The sequence below is a fragment of the Plectropomus leopardus genome, chromosome 19, assembly GCF_026936395.1.
Source record: "Plectropomus leopardus strain MGB_pleo_1.0 chromosome 19, ASM2693639v1, whole genome shotgun sequence".
NCBI lineage: Eukaryota > Metazoa > Chordata > Actinopteri > Perciformes > Serranidae > Plectropomus > Plectropomus leopardus.
Genome location: NC_142194.1, coordinates 6070379 through 6089046, shown reverse-complemented (window position 1 = coordinate 6089046; position 18668 = coordinate 6070379). Strand labels below are relative to the sequence as shown.

The following is an 18668-nucleotide window of genomic DNA, read 5'->3' as shown; positions in this document are numbered from 1 at the left end:
TTTTGTTGTGCTTTTGACACGGCAGCTTGTGATAATGGTAATAACAAATGACTCACAGTTGTGGAAAAGTGACCATTACACGCTCTCATTGTAAACTGCCCGTCAGCATATGAAGTTGGGAATTACCCGGACTGATCAGAGGCTATAACTCATCAGTTATTCATAAACAATGCCCCCTTTGTAAGTCCATCACCCAGTTTGAGTGGTGTTTACACAGTCTGAAGACCAGCTTGACTTTTGACACTTTCAAGCTGACCTTAGGTCAAAGTTAGACTGAGACAGGAGGACAGTCTTCAATCTGATCAAATATCCCTGTAACGGAGGGAAGCCTTGAAACGCTGAAGGGGAGAGTGTATGGGTGCTTCTCTCAGTGTAATGGTATTTAAAGAGAAGAGTGTGAATGGAATAAACACTTTGTCCTCTTCAGCAAACCACGGAGAAATCACAAGACCCCTGGAGGACACAGCCTGTAAGAGTTCTGTCCTCCAAAAATACAGCTCAGCTATGGGTCGACAGGCACAGATATGATAACATCCTTTCTTTGGTGTCAATGGTTAAAAAATCCAAAGGTGTGGACTCAAGTCACAACACTGATGATTTTAGACTTCAAACAACAAAATCACAAAAAGACAGGTTTGAATTATTCATGCATTAATGTAAAAGCAAGTTTTTGGGGTTGTAGTTGGCTCAGGTGGAGCTCATTTTGAACAATTAATGAATCATTTAATCTTCACTAAATATTAATTTGGTGATTATTTTCTCCATGAGTCTACTGATTGTTTGGTTTGTAAAAAATCTTAAAAAAATGTAAAATACAATTTAACTTGGACTGTAACACCAATGACCTTCCCTCAAACCCAAACATAAAAAAGTATATTATTTAAAAAGTGTGCTACAAATCACTTTTTTAGTATCTATATTATCTGTATTTTTGTATAAAGTCTAATGTCAATATGTAATAATATATAAGCTAATGCTTTGCTAACCTGATTATTGTGATGTTAAAATCGATGTTACATTTGGTAAGGAGCACATTATGACTCGTCTTGGACTCAAAGCTCAACGTTTAGGACTTGGGACTTGTCTGTCTTGAATTGGTACTTGAGTGCAAAGACCTGAGACTAATTTGTCACTTAACAAAAAAAAAAGACTTAGTCCAACCTCTGCTAAAATCTAAAAAGAAGAAGTGAAAAAGTGTCTACAATTTCACCAACTTGTGTTCACCATTACCTGTTAGTAACTTATTTTACAGCATGACTGATGAAGTGTCAAATGAGATACTTCCATAAATGAAGAATGTGTTAAGTGTTTCCTCATCCTGCTCACCCAGAGCCATTATTGAAGACAGCGGACATAGCAGCCAGTCATGCTCCGTCACAGTTACGTCTTCTGCAGCTATAAAGGGCCGAGGTGAACCTGCGCGCTCTTAAACCTGATTTAACTGTCTGCCAACTGTAGCAGCCGCAGACAAAAATCTGTGTGCATACATCTTTACGACTCTCCGGATCAGTTACTGAAATCATAAATATATGACTGGAAATATTTAATTGTACATTAATCCACATCATGTTCTTTGTACTTTTGGGTTTCACATTTATTCAAAACTAAAATAAATACTGTGTTAAGTTATACGAATGATCATTTTTTATGATCTGAATAAGGCATATAAAATACTGTTCTGTTCCCACAGCTTCACAATTACTTTTATTTGTACACAGATATCATCTAATCATTGACGTTAGTAGATGAAAGCGCCATACTCACTATCTGATCACAAGAATTACCTCAGGGATAATTAGTTTTCAAAAATGTATGATAATTATCATCTGTTACTACTGACTACAGGCCTCAACAAGTTCATGACAGCGCAGAGCTGACAAGTTTTAAAGGTATATTCCTCCTGGGTGGATTCCTTAGATCTTATGGTGCCAGTATTTGCACACACTTGTTTTTACGGTTCATTTAAGCTTATTTGGGCGTCAGATCGGTGGGTTCTGCCAAACAGGAGACGGAAAACGCAGAGGGCCAGTGGTTCTCACACTTTTTGTTTACCAGATCGTTTGATTTCAATCATTTTCAACAGGACTTAAGGTGTTTAACTTTCCATTAATCACAAGAACGAGGGTGAAGGTCTGAAAAATAAAAAAACATAATTTGTGAAGAAGAAATATGGGTCTCACTTGGCTTTAAAGACAGTTGGATTATCTTGAGTAACCCTGGTCATGATTTCTAAAAAGAGACATTGCTGTTGAGTTTTTCAAATATATTTTTTGTTGCTTTGAGCTCCAAATGCAAAGTGGCATCTAGTTCCTTTATACTGAAGAGAAGGCAGACATTTCTATGGCCGCTATCGCCGACACGACAACTCACACCAAACAATGATTTGGGGATGAAATGTCTCTTTAAGCTGTCTTTATTGTGGTTAATAAATCAAATATTAATGTCTAATTGACTGACTGAGTTATAAGCCACGAATACAAAAAATGCTTGGGTTGTCAGGTTGTGAAAAAAAACTATTCCTTTTGGAAATAATGCTGTTATATATATAGGTAAATCATTAATAAATGCTCATATTCTAAAGAGCAATCAAATCAGCAGTTACAAATGTTAGTTGCAGACTAGACTTTAGACTGATTAGACTGTACAAAACAGCAGACAAAGTTACAGTGACGTCACTCATTGGTTTGTGGACTTCATTTTGAGCATCGAGTTCAGCAGTTTGGAGGTCGCCATCTTGGTTTTTTGGAGCCAGAGGTGACCATATTTGGACAAGAGGTTAATTTTAAGCCTTACTAAAATGTAACTTGTGAATTCACCCCCTGTTCAGTTCTCGAGTGTTGAAATATGCTAAAGAAACCAAAAATTATTTTTTGTACCAGGCTGTAAACGTGTTCATTTCTGCGGTGAATATGGAGGTCGCTGAGGATTGATTTGTTTTTGGAGCCAGCCTCAAGTGGCCATTAGAGGTACTGCAGTTGTTGGCACTTCTGCATTCATTTTTCAGCCTCAGAGGTTGCTGCCTGATGTTGAACCCCAGTTTGAGAGCCACTGGTGTAAAAAAGATCAAGTATATTTCTCTACGGATAACAACAAAGCTGTCACTGTCTGATCTGTCCTGAAGCAGAAAGCTCCACACATCTGGATTTCCAAACTGAACAATATACACTAAGCTTTGCTGGGAAGTGCGATTTGACAGAGATATGACCAGGAGGAGAGGGCAAAACCTTTTGAGGTTGTTATGACCCGAGGCACAGGAACAGAGAGTAAACACAGACGGTGCTTTCATCTCAGGGCAGTTTTGTCTTTTTAAAATTGCTTTTTACAAAGCTGGGAAAAATCCTCAAATATCACTTGAAATTCCAAATATTTGGAAATTGCAGCATTCTTTTGTTCCCGTCATAATCAAAAAAGATTTGTTTTGCGTAGATGTTTTTTTGAAACATGTTGTGTGCTTGGTAACTAGGTTATTTGTACTCCACTCGGGCTGCAGGAAGGGTGCAGCAGCAGCAGCATAAGGTTACACTGACAAACAAGGATGTGCTATCAAGTGCCACTGGCAACCAGCACCGGATACAGTTTACGAAGTGATGGTATGCAAGCGGTGCCCTTGTCACAGGAAGGCAACAAGATGAAAGATTTATGAATCCTCGACCGGCCACACAGTTCCGTCCAATAAAGAGTCAAAATGACGGATATTTTGAGAGCTAAAGTGAGCTTGAGACAGCACAATTCAAGGGTACACACATTTTCTGTTGACTGAGAAAACACATTACCGTGTTTGTTGATGGGCACTGCAACGTGCCGGACCCCCAAACAGGTAGAGCCATTACTGTACACCAAAAGCCGATTCATCCCAGGACTCACATGGCAACTTAAGAGCACATTTACACCCCCGACACCTCCGTCCTGCACGCTCTGACACACATGGTCAGTTCAGAAATGACCAGAGGTGACCCCGAGGGGCAGTCTTTTCCCTTACCAACTATGGCCTCAGAGCCCCAACAGCTATTAAAACTTGAGGTTTGTTTAGGAAGCAGGACTCCGGGGCCTCTCCAGGGCCCAAACTGCGGGGTGACCACATGTTTTCCTCTAAAGGAACGGCTGCACAGTCACACACTGTCAATACTGAAAACACAGCGGAAACAAGACATTTTTCCAAAGTGTACAAATGATAATGTTTTTTCCAATACACTTTACGATACTGGACTGAGACCCGTTGACAAACGTGAGAGAAGCATGGTGGTCTTCAATCACTGGATGAATTTATCAACACAAAATCAAATGACAACTGTTTTGATCACAGTTAATCATTTAAATCATATTCAAACAATCTGTGGATTTGCTGTTTTTGTTTTACATCATTGTAAACAGAATATGTTTGGGTTTTAAATCTAATGTTAACTGTTAAATGTTAAACTGACCTGTCAGAAAAAGGCGTGAAACGGAGCAATTACATTTCCTCACAAATTCGAGGTAACAAGTGGTGAGTAACTGATATAGAAATGGTCATTTTGTGGATGAAGTATTACTTTAAAGGGACATTTTGTATCTTTTCAGGTGCAGTTGTATGAGGGACTTAACCATAGTCGATACATATCATACAGTATATGTCAGTTAGCAGGTCATGGAAACTAAGCAACGTACTGATATTATATATAATATGATATAAATATAATATGAAACAGTGATTTAACATCACTGAACATAAGAGCTGTTGGTCCACTGCTGCCTCGATTAGTCGTTGTTATTGTGTGCCGTACACTCCTTTCCAACTGCACATAAAACCCACCAACATCTGCTAAAATCAATTTTTTTGTCTTTAATAGCAAAAGTTACAATCAGCATTCACTCTCGAGTCAAATGACTTAGTAGTGGTCACGCAAATTTATCAACTCCAAATGAAAATACAACACATGGGTGGATGTGCCACTTTTAGCCTCTTTGCTGGCGCCATGCAGTGTAGGGCCACCACAAAATACGTCCGTCTCCGCCCAAGCAGCTCTCGAACATTGGTCAAAACTTCGTCTGCTTCGAGTTTGAGAGACTGAATAAGTGAGATATATAAAAAGAAGTAACCATAGTAACATTTTCACCAGCATTCATGCTGATTTCTACTGTTTCCTAACCTTTTTTTTCCAGCCTGTCTGTGACACTGAACATCACACACCAGGAAAAAAAAAACCAAAACACACACACACACACACACACACACACACACACACACACACACACAGAAAAGCACACTTGTCAGCTGCAGAGTTGTGTACGCAGCATTGGTCTAGCAGCAATTGAAAAGGAGCCTGTTACCTTTTTTAAGGGTTTTTTTTGTGTTTAAAAAACCTGCATACATGCACTAATTTTCATGATAGAAGAGTATTGGGGGTTAAAAATTGTCTGTTTGGATTCAACAAAGTCACACAAAAACAAAAACTCATTGATCTATGCAGCGGTAGACCTACAGCTCCCGCATTTGGCGAGCTAAGATGGTTAATTTTAATTAATTTGCTGATGGACTCTGGTGGCTTTGACGAGAGCATAGATGGGGAACTGACACCATTAACAGCTTCATGGTAAAGCAGTAAAAATGCTCTCAATATAGCACACACTTACACAGTTATTGATTTTTCTAGGCGGACAAAATATGCTTTGCTGCTGACCCTGTCCACAGCAGCACTGCCTGCTTCTCCAAACTGGGGTTGTGCTGATTAAAATCCACAGTGTGAACAATACTAATTCATATGACCACCCTCCAAATATCCGAAATATGCCTTTCAGTGCGTTAGGATTTATATTTATGAAGAATAGATTTGACATGCATTAATAAACAGTGTTAAAAGCTAATCTGAGAACAAGTGCAAGTAAAGAAGAGTATCCAGGACACAATATGTTAAAGACACAGTATTTATGCTCCATTAAAACACAGATCAAAAGGGGAAGCACAAAAGTTTCTTCTCGAGGGATGCATATTGATGTCATCCTAAAAGAATAAGCCCGGTGTCAAGAAACAAGCTTTCCACATGAAGCAGAGTCAGCGATTGTATAATAGATGGGTCACCAGAATACTATTACTGGAAGCTGGAGAAACTTTTGGACCACTTTCTGAAATCTCTCACATGAAGAATCGATCTGCAGTACACAGGGATCCCAATAAAAGCAGCGACTCAGCAGAGACAGAAGCTTCGCCAGCAGCACACTTGTGTTCGTAAAAGTACAATAGCTCAGTCATTACATCTGGCACACGGGGAACCAGTTCATAATCCGTTTTTTCCACTAAGTGTTCCCAGTCTGTGGCTGGCAGAGTGAAACATGCTCAGAAGCTTTGTACTGCAGACACATGAAAAGAAGATGATGGGCAGCGGATGAAGCTTATGATCATTTTCAGTCAGTAATATCTTTCAGCTTTCTCTGTTATGACTTCATAGAATATTCTGGATGTTTGTTGAAGCTTTTAACATAACAGAAAAACAAACAGAAAGTCAGATTACTGTGTTTGTGCAGCATGTCTTGCAGCCTGCCCGGCTGAATGTTGGCTTATCTACGGTAAATATCACGTTTAACTTTCTAAATTACAGAAGCTATTGTAACTGCATTAGTGTATTAATATTTTCCTACTCATAAATGGAATAATAAGTCATAAAACACACAAAATGTGACCTACATCTGATTACTTTTGATACTTAGATTGTTGTAAGGATCTGTCGTTCACAAAAAAATAAATCTTAATCATTTTATATGGACAGAAAATGCAGACTAATAAGATCAGGATGAATTTGTCGCAATTTGCGCAACAAAAAATGACAAACATACCAAAACTCTGCAGGTGCATGACATGAAAGGAAGTGCACCTGCAGAGTCAACAGTGTCGACACTTTTTCTGTCAAAAAATAGCATTTCTGTTGCGCAAAACTCATCAAGAGTGCCGTGAACACTTCCAATCGGGACTATTTAGTCAAATTTTGTGACCACGGAGAACCAGTGCGACTGGAGAGCTGTTGGCTTGTTTCCATCTCATCCAGTTACAGTTACAGCTACATTCAAGTCTAAGCACCATGGGCTCTGCTTTGATTTATTTAATTATAACAATACTTGAAATAAAAAAATTCATCAAAATTACTTAAACTTCACTGTAACCATATTTCATTAAGTGTTGTTATAGCAATAGTGTATTTAAATGTATTATATGACAGTAGCTACTAGTAGTTAACATTAAATTAAAGGACATTTAAAAATATTGAGGTAAATATTGTGTATCACAATATAGCCTTAAAATATCACAATATTATTCAAAGCCATGTCAACCTGCTGTACTGTAGGTCTGGGTTGAAAAATCCCAAAGTTTCCCCTTTAAGCTCTTAGAGCATCAGACAAGTTTCTACCATCCACCCATCTATTTTCTCAACCCTCTTATCCTGTTTCGGGTCACTGAACAGGGTGCAGCCCCTCCAGCATGGATTAGGAGAGAGGCAGGGTGCAGCCACCAGTCTCTCACAGGGCTAAGACAGAGAAAAACACATCCACGCTCACCCTCACACCTACGGGCAACTTTGTTTTGCACAGAAACGTACAAACAGGCTTCTGAGACCAGCTTGTTACCGTATCCACCCTAAATAAGACACTAACACACTATCAACAGCTGCCAATGAGACACTGTTATCTAGCCTGAGGGCATACGGTATGATACAGACAAGCTGTATCTTGAACACCAATCACCAAATGAGTGCACATTCAGTACAGTACAAGTTTTATAAGGTGACACAGTGCGACCTTCCCCCTCGCGGAGCTAAAGCAAACAAACAAACAGGCCTCACGTCAAAGTGACGCGCTGCCGTGTGTGAATGTAGGCTATCGTTGTGGGCCTCCTTCACTCTCTCCTCCGAGAACATTGCCAGGCCCTGATAAGCTGGATCTCGCTGCACCGTGGGCCCTCCGAGGAAAGGCTCTGTTGATGTTGGCCACAGTGGAGCTGATAGGAAGCCCACAGCTTGTGTTATGTCACCGAACACTAGCCACATTCAGATAAAGGTTACACAGCCAGGCTTGTATAAAGACCTGGACACAGAAAAATTAGATTTATGCTTTGTTGTTTAACTTTTATAACTCACACTGTGCAGGCCGGAGTCACCACACGTTAATGAGGTTTTACAGCTTTAATTTAATCTGATGTTTTTATATGAGGTTTAACACTGTGAGCTAATGTGTAAACAGTGCAGCTTCCAGCTCTTTCTACACAGCGAGCCCACTTTCACAGTACTGGGTCCAACTCTTACTACAGCAGGGTGATGCAAATCTTCCACCATCACACCTCCTCCTCCTTCCCTCTGTCCTTAGATAACTCTGTTTCCTTCAGACTTTTAAACAAATACTTGAGCTGAAACCAACAATTCATTTTATTTTAAACTATGTAATTTTTTTCCATTTTTCTTTGACTCAACTGTTTTTTCGTCTATAAAATGTCAGGACATAGTGAAAAAATGCCCGTCAAAAGATCACAAAGCCCAAACTGAGGTCTTCAAAAAGACTGAATTTCAAGTTATAGAACAAAATCAAGATTAAAAGTCAAGTCATCTATTATGTGAAACTTTTTGAGGCGTTAATTCTTTCAAACCTGAGCAAAATCTCTCTATTTCTTTAAAAAAACATATAAAGAGGAACTTTACGCGAAATGACCCTAAACAAATCAACAAGAAATCAATAAAAAACTGCAGGTTTATGTTGGTTTGGGCCTGATAATACCTCAAGCCCATATAAGCACAAGAGTTTTATGTGTTCCAGTAAAAAGTCACCACAAAAAGAGTTCTCCTAAGCCAATAAATCCTCCAAAAAAGGTGCGTGCATTAACTTTTAAACTTGGTATGTCCTAATCAGCAGAAAGTTGTCTCTCAGTCCGTATTTATGCATCCGAGGAATTGGCTAATTGGCGGTGGGCTCTGCAGTATTTTTAAATGCACTCAAGCCGATCTTGCAGCAGCATGGCCCTTATAAAAACTGATGGAGCTGAAAATACAGGTGGGCTGTGGTGAAGTGGAGCACGGTGAAGCTGTTTAAACAGAGCATGATTAAAGAATGGGTGTTGGTTTGGAGTTAAAAATGAAACATCAGAGTATAAAAGTGCCTGGAGGAAACTAGCAGCAGGTTGCCCTTGAATAAGATCAGGTATTGTGCAACCGGTGTCCTTTAAATGGGGCACACCAAAAAGGATATACGCTCCGATGCACTCGTTCATATCAGTTACTAAGTAGCTCACTGCTGCGTCGCATTCACGGTTAGTCGTGCTTCATGATTCAGCATTTCATATTTATTGCAGTTGTTTGCGAAGCAGCACATACAGCAGCAGATACAGTAGGTTGTTAACTCTTTTTGCCCCAATGCTGACTGAATGGAAGTGGGAGAAGACCATACAATAGCTCATTGATTATTTATCACCTCTATGTTTCCACAAAGCCCAGTTTATGTTGCCTATATGGCACCTGAGTCACCTGTGAGTCTGTGGGGGAAGGGTTGCTAGGTAGCTGCCACACGGGAAGGTTTTTTATTTTGCCTTGCATCTTTTAGAAACATCTCTAAACCCACAGCAACATGCATAGGATATGGAAAACAATTTATTAGTGACGTAGAGCTGCAGTGATTAATCAGCTTGTTGTGAGCTTTTTTATTAATTGCCAACTGTTCTGATAATTGATTAGCTGATTTGACGCAATAGTTTATCGCAATTAATTGCATTTTTTAATCACATTTTCAACTGCATTATGTTGCATTTCTAAACACTTATTAGATCCATATTGACAAAATAAAGCAATTCTTACCAGATTTCTTGATTAAGAATCAAATGACAAGAAGAACCTGCATGTAACATAAATAATTAGGCATGTCTGTAAAAGGGAGTCATCTGGAGGTCAGAGGTCAATGGACCGCTGTAAAATGCTGTTTTACTGAGAAGCGGACAAGCGTATTCCACAGGTCTCCTAGTTTCATGTACCAGTATCATCCCTCTAGCTCTAAAACTCAGCCTGGTACAGCCTCTTGAAGACAGGAATGTCAAACAGCAATTTCGTACAGACTTAAATCGTATTGTGGTTAACACGTTAACGCTGACAGCCCTAATTTTGTGTTATATATATTTCATTTCCTTCGTGTGTGTATGCCTGAGGTAAATCTGTCTAAACATATTTATCATAAGCTTAAGGAAGCTCTAAATCCAGCAAGTGCTTACTTTTATATCGTATAATCGTCTGAATATTAGTTGGCAGAGTTCATGAGCAGTGACGTGAGCCCTGTGTTGTATTTTAAACTGTCCTGACTGACTTTGTTTGGTGTTGTGTGTCATAAAAGAATCTAAATGCAATGTAACCTTTTGTTTGCGAGCACAAAAAAAGGTTCCCGTGGACACCGCCCAGACAGACCTGTGTTCACTGTAACAACAAAATACTGCTGCACATGTGAGGACACACTTGAGTGTCTCAGAAAGAAATGACTAATTCAAATGATGATCTGTATAAGTGTGAATCAGGTAAAGCAGATGTCTGAACCCCCTTTTCACATTGTGAACAGCTGATCTGAACGTCCTGCAGATTACAGCTCAGGCTCTGTAACACATAGTTAAAACAGCTTAAGGCATTTCTACCTGACTTGTAATGACGCACCTCCGGCTGCTGCTCCGTCAACATTACAGAGGTGATTGTGTTTAGCCACCAACAGCCAGCTTTTGTGTTCGTTAAAGCAATCGGGGGGCAACACCACACGGGGAGGACGGGTGGTGATTTTTAGTCAAGAAATGCGGCTGCGGCTTTGAGGTTAACTTATCACAACAGTAACCATATCAACAATGGCCACCTTTAAGCTTATTAGGGGCGATTAGGGAGCTTAACTGGGCTCATGTCTCGAGTAAAGAGATGAAATGGCATGCTTGTTTCCAACGTGGCTCGCGTCCAAAGAGCTGGAACACAATGTGGTGCACAAAAAGTTGCTTTAAAAGTCACACCACAAATATAAATGAGCTTGTGTTTGACTCGAGGGTGCGAAACAGTTGTCAGGTGAAGGGACATCTGCGCCTCTCGTTCTAGCTTCCCCAAACAGACACCTGTTGTGTGAACTGACAGGTGGGCTCTTGAGGCAGAAGTCCCAACCTGCTGGTGCTGGAGCTTGAGGGCACTCCTTCTCCCCGCATAATCCCAGACTGTCTGTTGCACCAATACTTCCTGCAGAGCTTAAAGGGATAGTGCTGATTTTTTTAAGTGGAGTTGTATGGGGTACTTATCCATAGACAATATGTTGCTAACAGTAGATGTCAGTCGTAACACCCCAATTTTGGAAAAATAGACTGGATTTTGATATGGAAGTTATTTAATGTATTGCTGTGAATGGGGTCCAACAGTAAAATGTAATTTACCACCTAAAACAAAATCAGTATCAGTTTAAGTGTTTGGTATTTAGAGAGTATTTTCACCACTTTACTTCAAAGTCAGGCAGTGATTTCTCTTCACAGCCAAACTCCACTGAGTACAAAATGTATTAATGTTGTGTAACACAGGAGCTGCTGGTCTCAATCAGTTAGTTTGTTTTTGCAGTTGTGTGACTTCAGAGTTTAACCCTTTGAGGAAATTGGCTTGATTTCTCTCAAAAACATGGAAGAGAGCAACTTAATAAAAATGGCCCTAAATATTGTCAAGAAATTATAAAAAAGTTACAAGAAAATTACCTGAAAACATTTTTTTTAAAGGATGAAAAGTAAAAAAATATATACATAAAAAAACAAGAAAATATATGTATTTTTTAGTTTTTCTGTAACATAATTTTAAACACATTATTAAGAGGGTTTTTCAATCCCCATTCTTATTTTGGACTCCACTTTTACTTCGTCTTGGCCTGTATTTATTGAATATGTTGTTTTGTATTATTGTATTGTATTATTCCAAGTTCCAAGCTCAATAATTCTACACTTTCTGTTTTAATTCTAAAAGTCTAATCACGGACAGGGGCTGCAAATTAGCCTTGGTTTTAAATCTGCAAGCATTGCATCTACTTTGTATTTTATATATGAAGCAATGTATCATGCATTTGGTCCTTGTTAAATAAACAAGTACATAGATTAAAATAAATAAGAAATATTTTATATATGAAGCAATGTATCATGCATTTGGTCCTTGTTAAATAAATGAATAAATTGATAAAAACAAATAAGAAATATTTGATATATGAAGCAATGTTGAATGCATTTTTTTTTAATTAGGAATATAGTTTTTTGTAATTTCTCACTTGATTTTTTAAAAAATTATATTAAATAATCCCTCCAACTAATTTTCATATAATTTCTTTGTTGCCTTTTACTTTTTTTTTGCATTCTTGACACATTACTCATTACGTTTCTTCCTGTGCTTCTGAAAGAAATTCAACTAATTTTCTCAGGTTTCAGTAAATGCTGGAGAAAGGCATCTGAATGCAGCACACGAAAACTGATGTCGATCCAGGCATTTTAAAGGGTTAGTTCGGGTACACCAAAGTTACACAACAACACAAACTAACTTACAGAATGATGCAGTGGTAGACCAGCAGTTCTTGTGTTCAATGAGCATAAATTACTGTTTTTTTCAATAGAGTCTGGTGGTTTTAACAAGAGCATAGATGGGAAACTGAAGACATTAATGGCCTCCCTGTCTGACAGAAAGGTAAGAAAGGGAAAATACTCTTTATACAGTGTACCATTGAACAGACATTGATTTTATTTTTGGTCGTTTAAATATATTTTGTTGCTGGCCCCATCCACAGTGTTGCATTACTAAGCTGGGGGCGTCCCGACAGACATCTACTGTATGTAATACACTGACTATGAATAAGTACCCCATACAAACCAGCTTAAAAAAAACCCCAACTATCCCTTTAAAGACAAAGACGGCCTCTGTTTGACTTTTATTAACTTTCATGTGTCTTAAAATAAACTTCAAATAAAAGAGATTGTTGCCAATGTAGTCCAAAGTCAGTGGGTTTAGAGGGCACAAATTCACACCTAAGAAGGCTCACGTGGGTGCCAGATACTGATACCGATGCACGTCACACACACACACCAACAAATGTTGAGGGTGGACTTAAATCTTAAGTCTTTAAATCCTCCGCTGTGCTATCAAACCATGTAAGCAAGGCAAGTGGCAGCTGCTACCCAGGCTGTTTGGTGGCCGCATGCCAAACAAAAAATGCACTGATATCTCTATATGTTGTCACCAGGCTGCACACACTGATGTTTACATGCTACACGTGAGCCACGCATTATCTGCCAGATCTCTCGCCTCGCAGGATGGAAACAATTCAACTCACAACTGGAGCACACAAATACTGATTTTGAGTGCTTTTCTCTAAGTTTTCACGTGAGGCGTCCAGAGAGCGAGCCTGGGTGTCACCGGTTGTTAATGAAAACAGAGATTAGAGGGGATCATGGCGAGCCGGGCAGAGTGGTTCAGTCGGAGCTGACTGCTGACAGGATGACCGGGGTTACCACGAACAGGGCCTGACACAGCCAGACTCAAGGTCAACAAGGAATAATAATCAGTAGATTAGCTGCTTCACATCAACTCTGGTGAGCCGAGTGGAGCAGGAAAGTAGGGAAAGTAGGTTTGTTGCTGGGGGAAGAGAGAGGAAGATATACTGCAGTGTATGCTGTGTAAACAGTGGCTTAAAAGCCAATGCAGCTAAAGTGTAGAGGGTATCAGTGTTTGAATATGAACAGACTCATTGAGACTAATCCTCCAGCTGCTTAAATAACAGATAGAATGTATTAAATGTGTGCTGATCAACTCCTGAATACAGACTTTTCTGCTCAAATTAGCAATTTAAAGGGACAGTTCAGCCCAAAACCAAAAAAATCTTATTTGTCCTCTTATCTGTCGTGCCATTGATCAATCTAGATTGCTTTGGTGTGTGCTGCTGTGTGTTGGAGATGTCTCTTCTCCAACATAGTGAAACTAGATGGCACTTAGCTTGTGGTGCTCAAAGCGCCAAAATTATACATTAGAAAAACTTAACAGCAATGCCTTTTTTTAAGACACGACCCAGTTGCTCAAGATAATCCACACAACTTGCTGTGAGAGATTTGATGTCGCAACTATTTTCTTTTTACTTAAATACACCTGCCAACCGTATCACGGCGTAGAAGGAAGTGTGCATCTAATGCTTGCTGTCTACCACCAATGAGCTAACCAACGTTACAGCTCAGCCATTAATCCTTCCAGAGCAGCCCACTTGCACTGAAGTCGGGGTCCTGAGTTCCCACTCAGAAATTCAAACTTAAACGGTTCCTAAATTTGGATTTCCAGCTCAGAAAGTCACAAGAAACTCACCAACCCTGACCTAAAAATCCAATATGGCCGCTCTCCACACCAACAGCAGTGAAATATGTAGTAATAGGGTGTTTATTCGCACTTCTGTCTTATTTGTGTCTCATTAAAACAGTTGTTTGTAAATGCAAAATACAACATAATTTGTTTTCATCAACTGGTGCTGCAAACCGGCCAATCTGGCTTGAACTGGTATTGCTTACAACATCTGTGCTTTCCACATTGTACTGTAACGCGATCAACTTGGGTGTTTCTTCATTCCCAGCTCCAAGCTCGGACATCTGAAGTAAATGCATTTTAACTCATGTTGTCACAAGCACAAACTTCATCCATGAATAGATGCACGGATCCTTCTGTGAGGTGATATGGTTGGCAAGTGTAGTTTGGTAGGCAGAAAATAGTTCCAACAAGGTCTGTTAACTGTCCCTTTAACACTTTGTTCTACAGTGAAATATAAAAACAGCCATCTTACCTGTAGCTCGCACCAGGCCACCTCCACTGTTGTCTCTGTGTCCAGTCCTTTATAGACCGTCTTGAAAGACCCCCTTCCGATCTCTATGTTGAATTTCAGGTATCTTCCATCAGGTGAAGTCGCCACCGCTTTGGTCTCCACGTCCTCTTTCTCCTCCTGCTCCCACTGAGTGTCAAAGGTGATGCGAGACAAAGATTTGCGCTGTTTATTATTCTGAAGTTCATTTTCAGACTCCGAGCTGACGTCCTGAGGGCTGGATCTTGGGACTGGATCCCAGTTCCCCTGCTCCTGGCTGCTGGGGGGCGTATTGGAGCTGGTGCCCGGGCTGGAGACAGGAGACGGCGACTGCGGAGAGTCGTCGGTTTTCTCATCCTCTGCTCTGGACTCGGTCAGTGTGAGGATATTCTCAGCCGACCAGGACAAAGCTTTGGAGAGAACGCCGCTGTAAAGAGGCGAATCAATGTCCATGCTGATTTTCTGCAGCCCGTATGAATTTCTCCGTGCGCCCAAGCCGTGCGTTCTCAGCATGGAGGGGACACGGGACAAGCAATCGTCGGTCATATCCACAGAGAGGCCTGGGAAACCGCGTCCTGGGATCTCAACCTGTGCGTGCGACATTGTAGCAGGTTCAGCGCCTTCTCGATTTAAAGCCTGCATGTGGAGATGGCATCAGGACAATAGAACACCGTTACATTAAGTTCCGAGTTACTTTTCCATGATGTCAGTGGCTTTAAACAAAGGCTGAGCACAAAATAACAGGTGTGTTCACATACCCAACAAGACAACAGTAAACATGCCTATTAATAACACCTAACCTGCCATTACCTGTAGCTACAGTCTACCTTAGAAAATATATATTCTAGAAAACGCACAGAAAAGTGGGAAAAATGTACTTACTCATAACAGCCGTTGCGTAAAGTCAATTCACAGTAACGCATTGCGCACTTAAAAGCAGATTAAAACATAGCTCCTATCAAATAATCCGAGTTGTCCTCCTCTCTTCTCTTCGCAAACTCCTCAGCCATAACCTCCAGTGAAAGGACGGCGCTGGCTATATCAACAAGAGCTCCGGAGGGCTGTGCGTCCTGTGCGCTCCGAGTGCGCGCTCCCAACTCCGCCCCTCGGAGCTTTGACGCGCTAATGGGACTATCCAGGGGGAGTAATTAAAGGAGGATTTAAGCAGTGTTTGCAAACTGGTGTCCTTTAAAACATCATCATTTAATTAGAATGTATAACTTTTCATTTTATGCGCAATTCGTGTCCAAAAAAATGTGTGGGATTTCTTTAAATTCGGGGCTCTATTGCGAGTTGCATAATGCTGACCAAACACAAGAGGAGAAAATTCTTAACCCTCCCACGTGTAATGTGAGCTTTCAGTCACAAACTATACGATTTTGCAAAGACTGGTGATTTTTCGGGGTCATTATTTCCAAAAGTAGATTGCTATTGAGATTACGTCCCATCCTGCGCATAGTGTAAAATGTTACGCCAAACTCCCTTGAAGAAATATTGCATTCTAAAAATTCCTTACATGTCCGCAAAAGCATTTACTCCAGATACACGAAATAAAAGGTGTCATATGTCGACAGTGTTCTAATCAATTCGGCTTTAAAATAATCCGGAAAAAAATAAATTGTGTCTGTGTACAAACTTCATATTTTAGATTTCGTCGCCTCAACTCGCTACCAGCCTCCGTTGGTTCACTGCGCTATTTTGGTGGGAGGAGACCGTTGGAATGAGAGGTGAACCGTTTCGAAATTTAAGATTTCTCGCCAAAATAAACGCTGGTTGGTGGATCAGATACACGCCAAATTAAACACGTAGTCTTGTTTCACAACTAACAAAACCATTTCCTCCTCCATTTTCACAGTGCACTTGTTCTTTCAGAGTCCCCTGCGAGTGTATTGTCTGTCTGGTTTGCTGCTTCTCGTTTGATGCTGCAGAAAAAGCAGCTGTTGGCTGTTGATGTTCACGTCGTTGAACTTCAATGTTTGCATCAGCCAAGAAAATGATGTAGGAAAAACACAGCTCGGCCTGAGTTTAACGAGCAGTTTAGACAACACAATCAAAATCATGTCAGTGCGCGCCAAATGAGGTACAACTTTCATGACGTTGGAGACACAAATGGCTGATTGAACTGAACGGGCCTACCAGATACAGGTTCACACACCTCAGTAAGGCAAGATGACTGCAAAAAGATGTGAAACAACTTAACAAAGACTAGATCACTCCAAAAACACAAAAGGACTGCAAAGAGATGCAAAATGACCCCCAAAGAAACAAAATGATGACAAAGAGCCACAAAAACTCCAAGAAGACTCAGAACCACTACAAAGAGAGACAAAAAACAACCTAAAGACAAAAATTACTACAAGGTGCAAACCAACCCCCCAAAAAGACTTAAAATTACTATAGAGACACAAAAAAACAGAGGTGCAAAATGCCCTAAAGAAGACAAAAATGACTACAAGGAGCTGCAGAACGACCAGAATAAAAAAAAACCTACAAATTAATCCGCAACGCTGAAATCTCTTGAAAAGTCGTTTGGTATAAAACTGGCATAAGGCAGTCAGTGTTTCGGAGCGGACCTATTCACTTGTCTTGTGCATTAATTAGGTGGACAGGTGCCTGACACTGTTGACTTCACAGAAAACAGCAGAACAGAATGTCTTCTCCTCTAATTAGTCCCTCACTGACGAACACAGCTTCTCTGGTTTCTGTGAATTAAGATACAACCCATGAGTCATTTCACTACAGGCTTCTCACATCTGTCGTCACTTGATAAACATGAATGAGAGAGATATGCAGCCGAAGGGGGAGGATGTGCAGTGTGTGAGCCTGACCTGCAGGGGGAGCCACACCACGGAGAGCTGCTGCTGCTGCAACAGGACACCTTTATCAGCCAAGGCCACACTGAGCCCCACCTGTCCTACAAGTACAAGTACACACACACACACACTGGCTGTTATCAGAAAACACACACAGGATTCCCTGGAGCTGTATCATCCTCACGGGCAGGAACACACAGCACATGATGTGAGTGGACCATCCATTCAGTTCAGCTGCAGGCAGAAAAAAAGAGCACGGCTCTGCACGTCTGCACACTGCGGGGCGCTCCTGACATTATCATTTATGTTTTACACACAGTGGAAGATGTTTTAGATAAACAAAAAGGAAGCAAAGAGTCAAACTACAAGAAGAGGCCAAACAACCAAAAAAAGTCACAAAATGATCCTGAGATATAAAATGACTACAAAGGACACAAAATTATAACAACACATGAAAGAACAAAAAAGAGACACAAAATAAGCATATAAAGAAGCATAACGAGAAAAGAGAGACACAAAATGACCGTAGAAAGAAGCATAATGACAAGAAAGAGACACAAAATTACCTGAAAAAAATGTAAAGTGACGATGAAGAGATGGAAAATGACCAAAAAAGACACAACATTACAGAAGACACATGATCACAGATGCAAAACTACCACTAGACATAAAATGACAACTGAGACATATAGTTAAAAAAAAGACAAAATCATCTCAAAGAGACATAAAATAACTACAAAGAGATGCAAAATGACATGACCAAAAAATAGATAAAAAATGATCTCAGCATCACAATATGATGACAAAGATACAGCAAAGGACAAGAAAAAACACAAAATAATCTCAAAGACACAAAATGACTACTAAGAGACGCAAAATGACCGCAATGAGCTACAAGATGACAGAAAATAAAAGATAAAACATTACCTTAAAGAGACACAAAACAAAAACAAAAAAAACACATAAAATGACCACGAGTATAGACAAAATGACAACAAAGGGACACAACACAAACAAAAAGAGAGAGAAAATGACAGCAGACACACA

General features: G+C 40.1%; 1 protein-coding gene across 4 annotated transcripts in view; it reads right to left on the bottom strand.

The window, feature by feature from the left end:
* The window catches only part of wnk4a (WNK lysine deficient protein kinase 4a), a 61049-nt gene extending 42451 nt beyond the window's left edge, over positions 1–18598 (bottom strand). For 3 of the 4 annotated variants that reach the window (XM_042507731.2, XM_088069817.1, XM_088069819.1), the window contains exons 1-2: positions 15691–18598; positions 14794–15444 (exon numbers count right to left, since the gene is read on the bottom strand). In XM_042507731.2, coding sequence (XP_042363665.1) covers positions 14794–15411 — 618 coding nt within the window. In that variant the 5' untranslated portion in view covers positions 15412–15444; positions 15691–18598. The remainder of the gene's footprint in view (positions 1–14793; positions 15445–15690) is intronic. The other variant, XM_088069818.1, reaches the window with a different exon arrangement.
* Between the last annotated feature and the right edge of the window lie 70 nt (positions 18599–18668).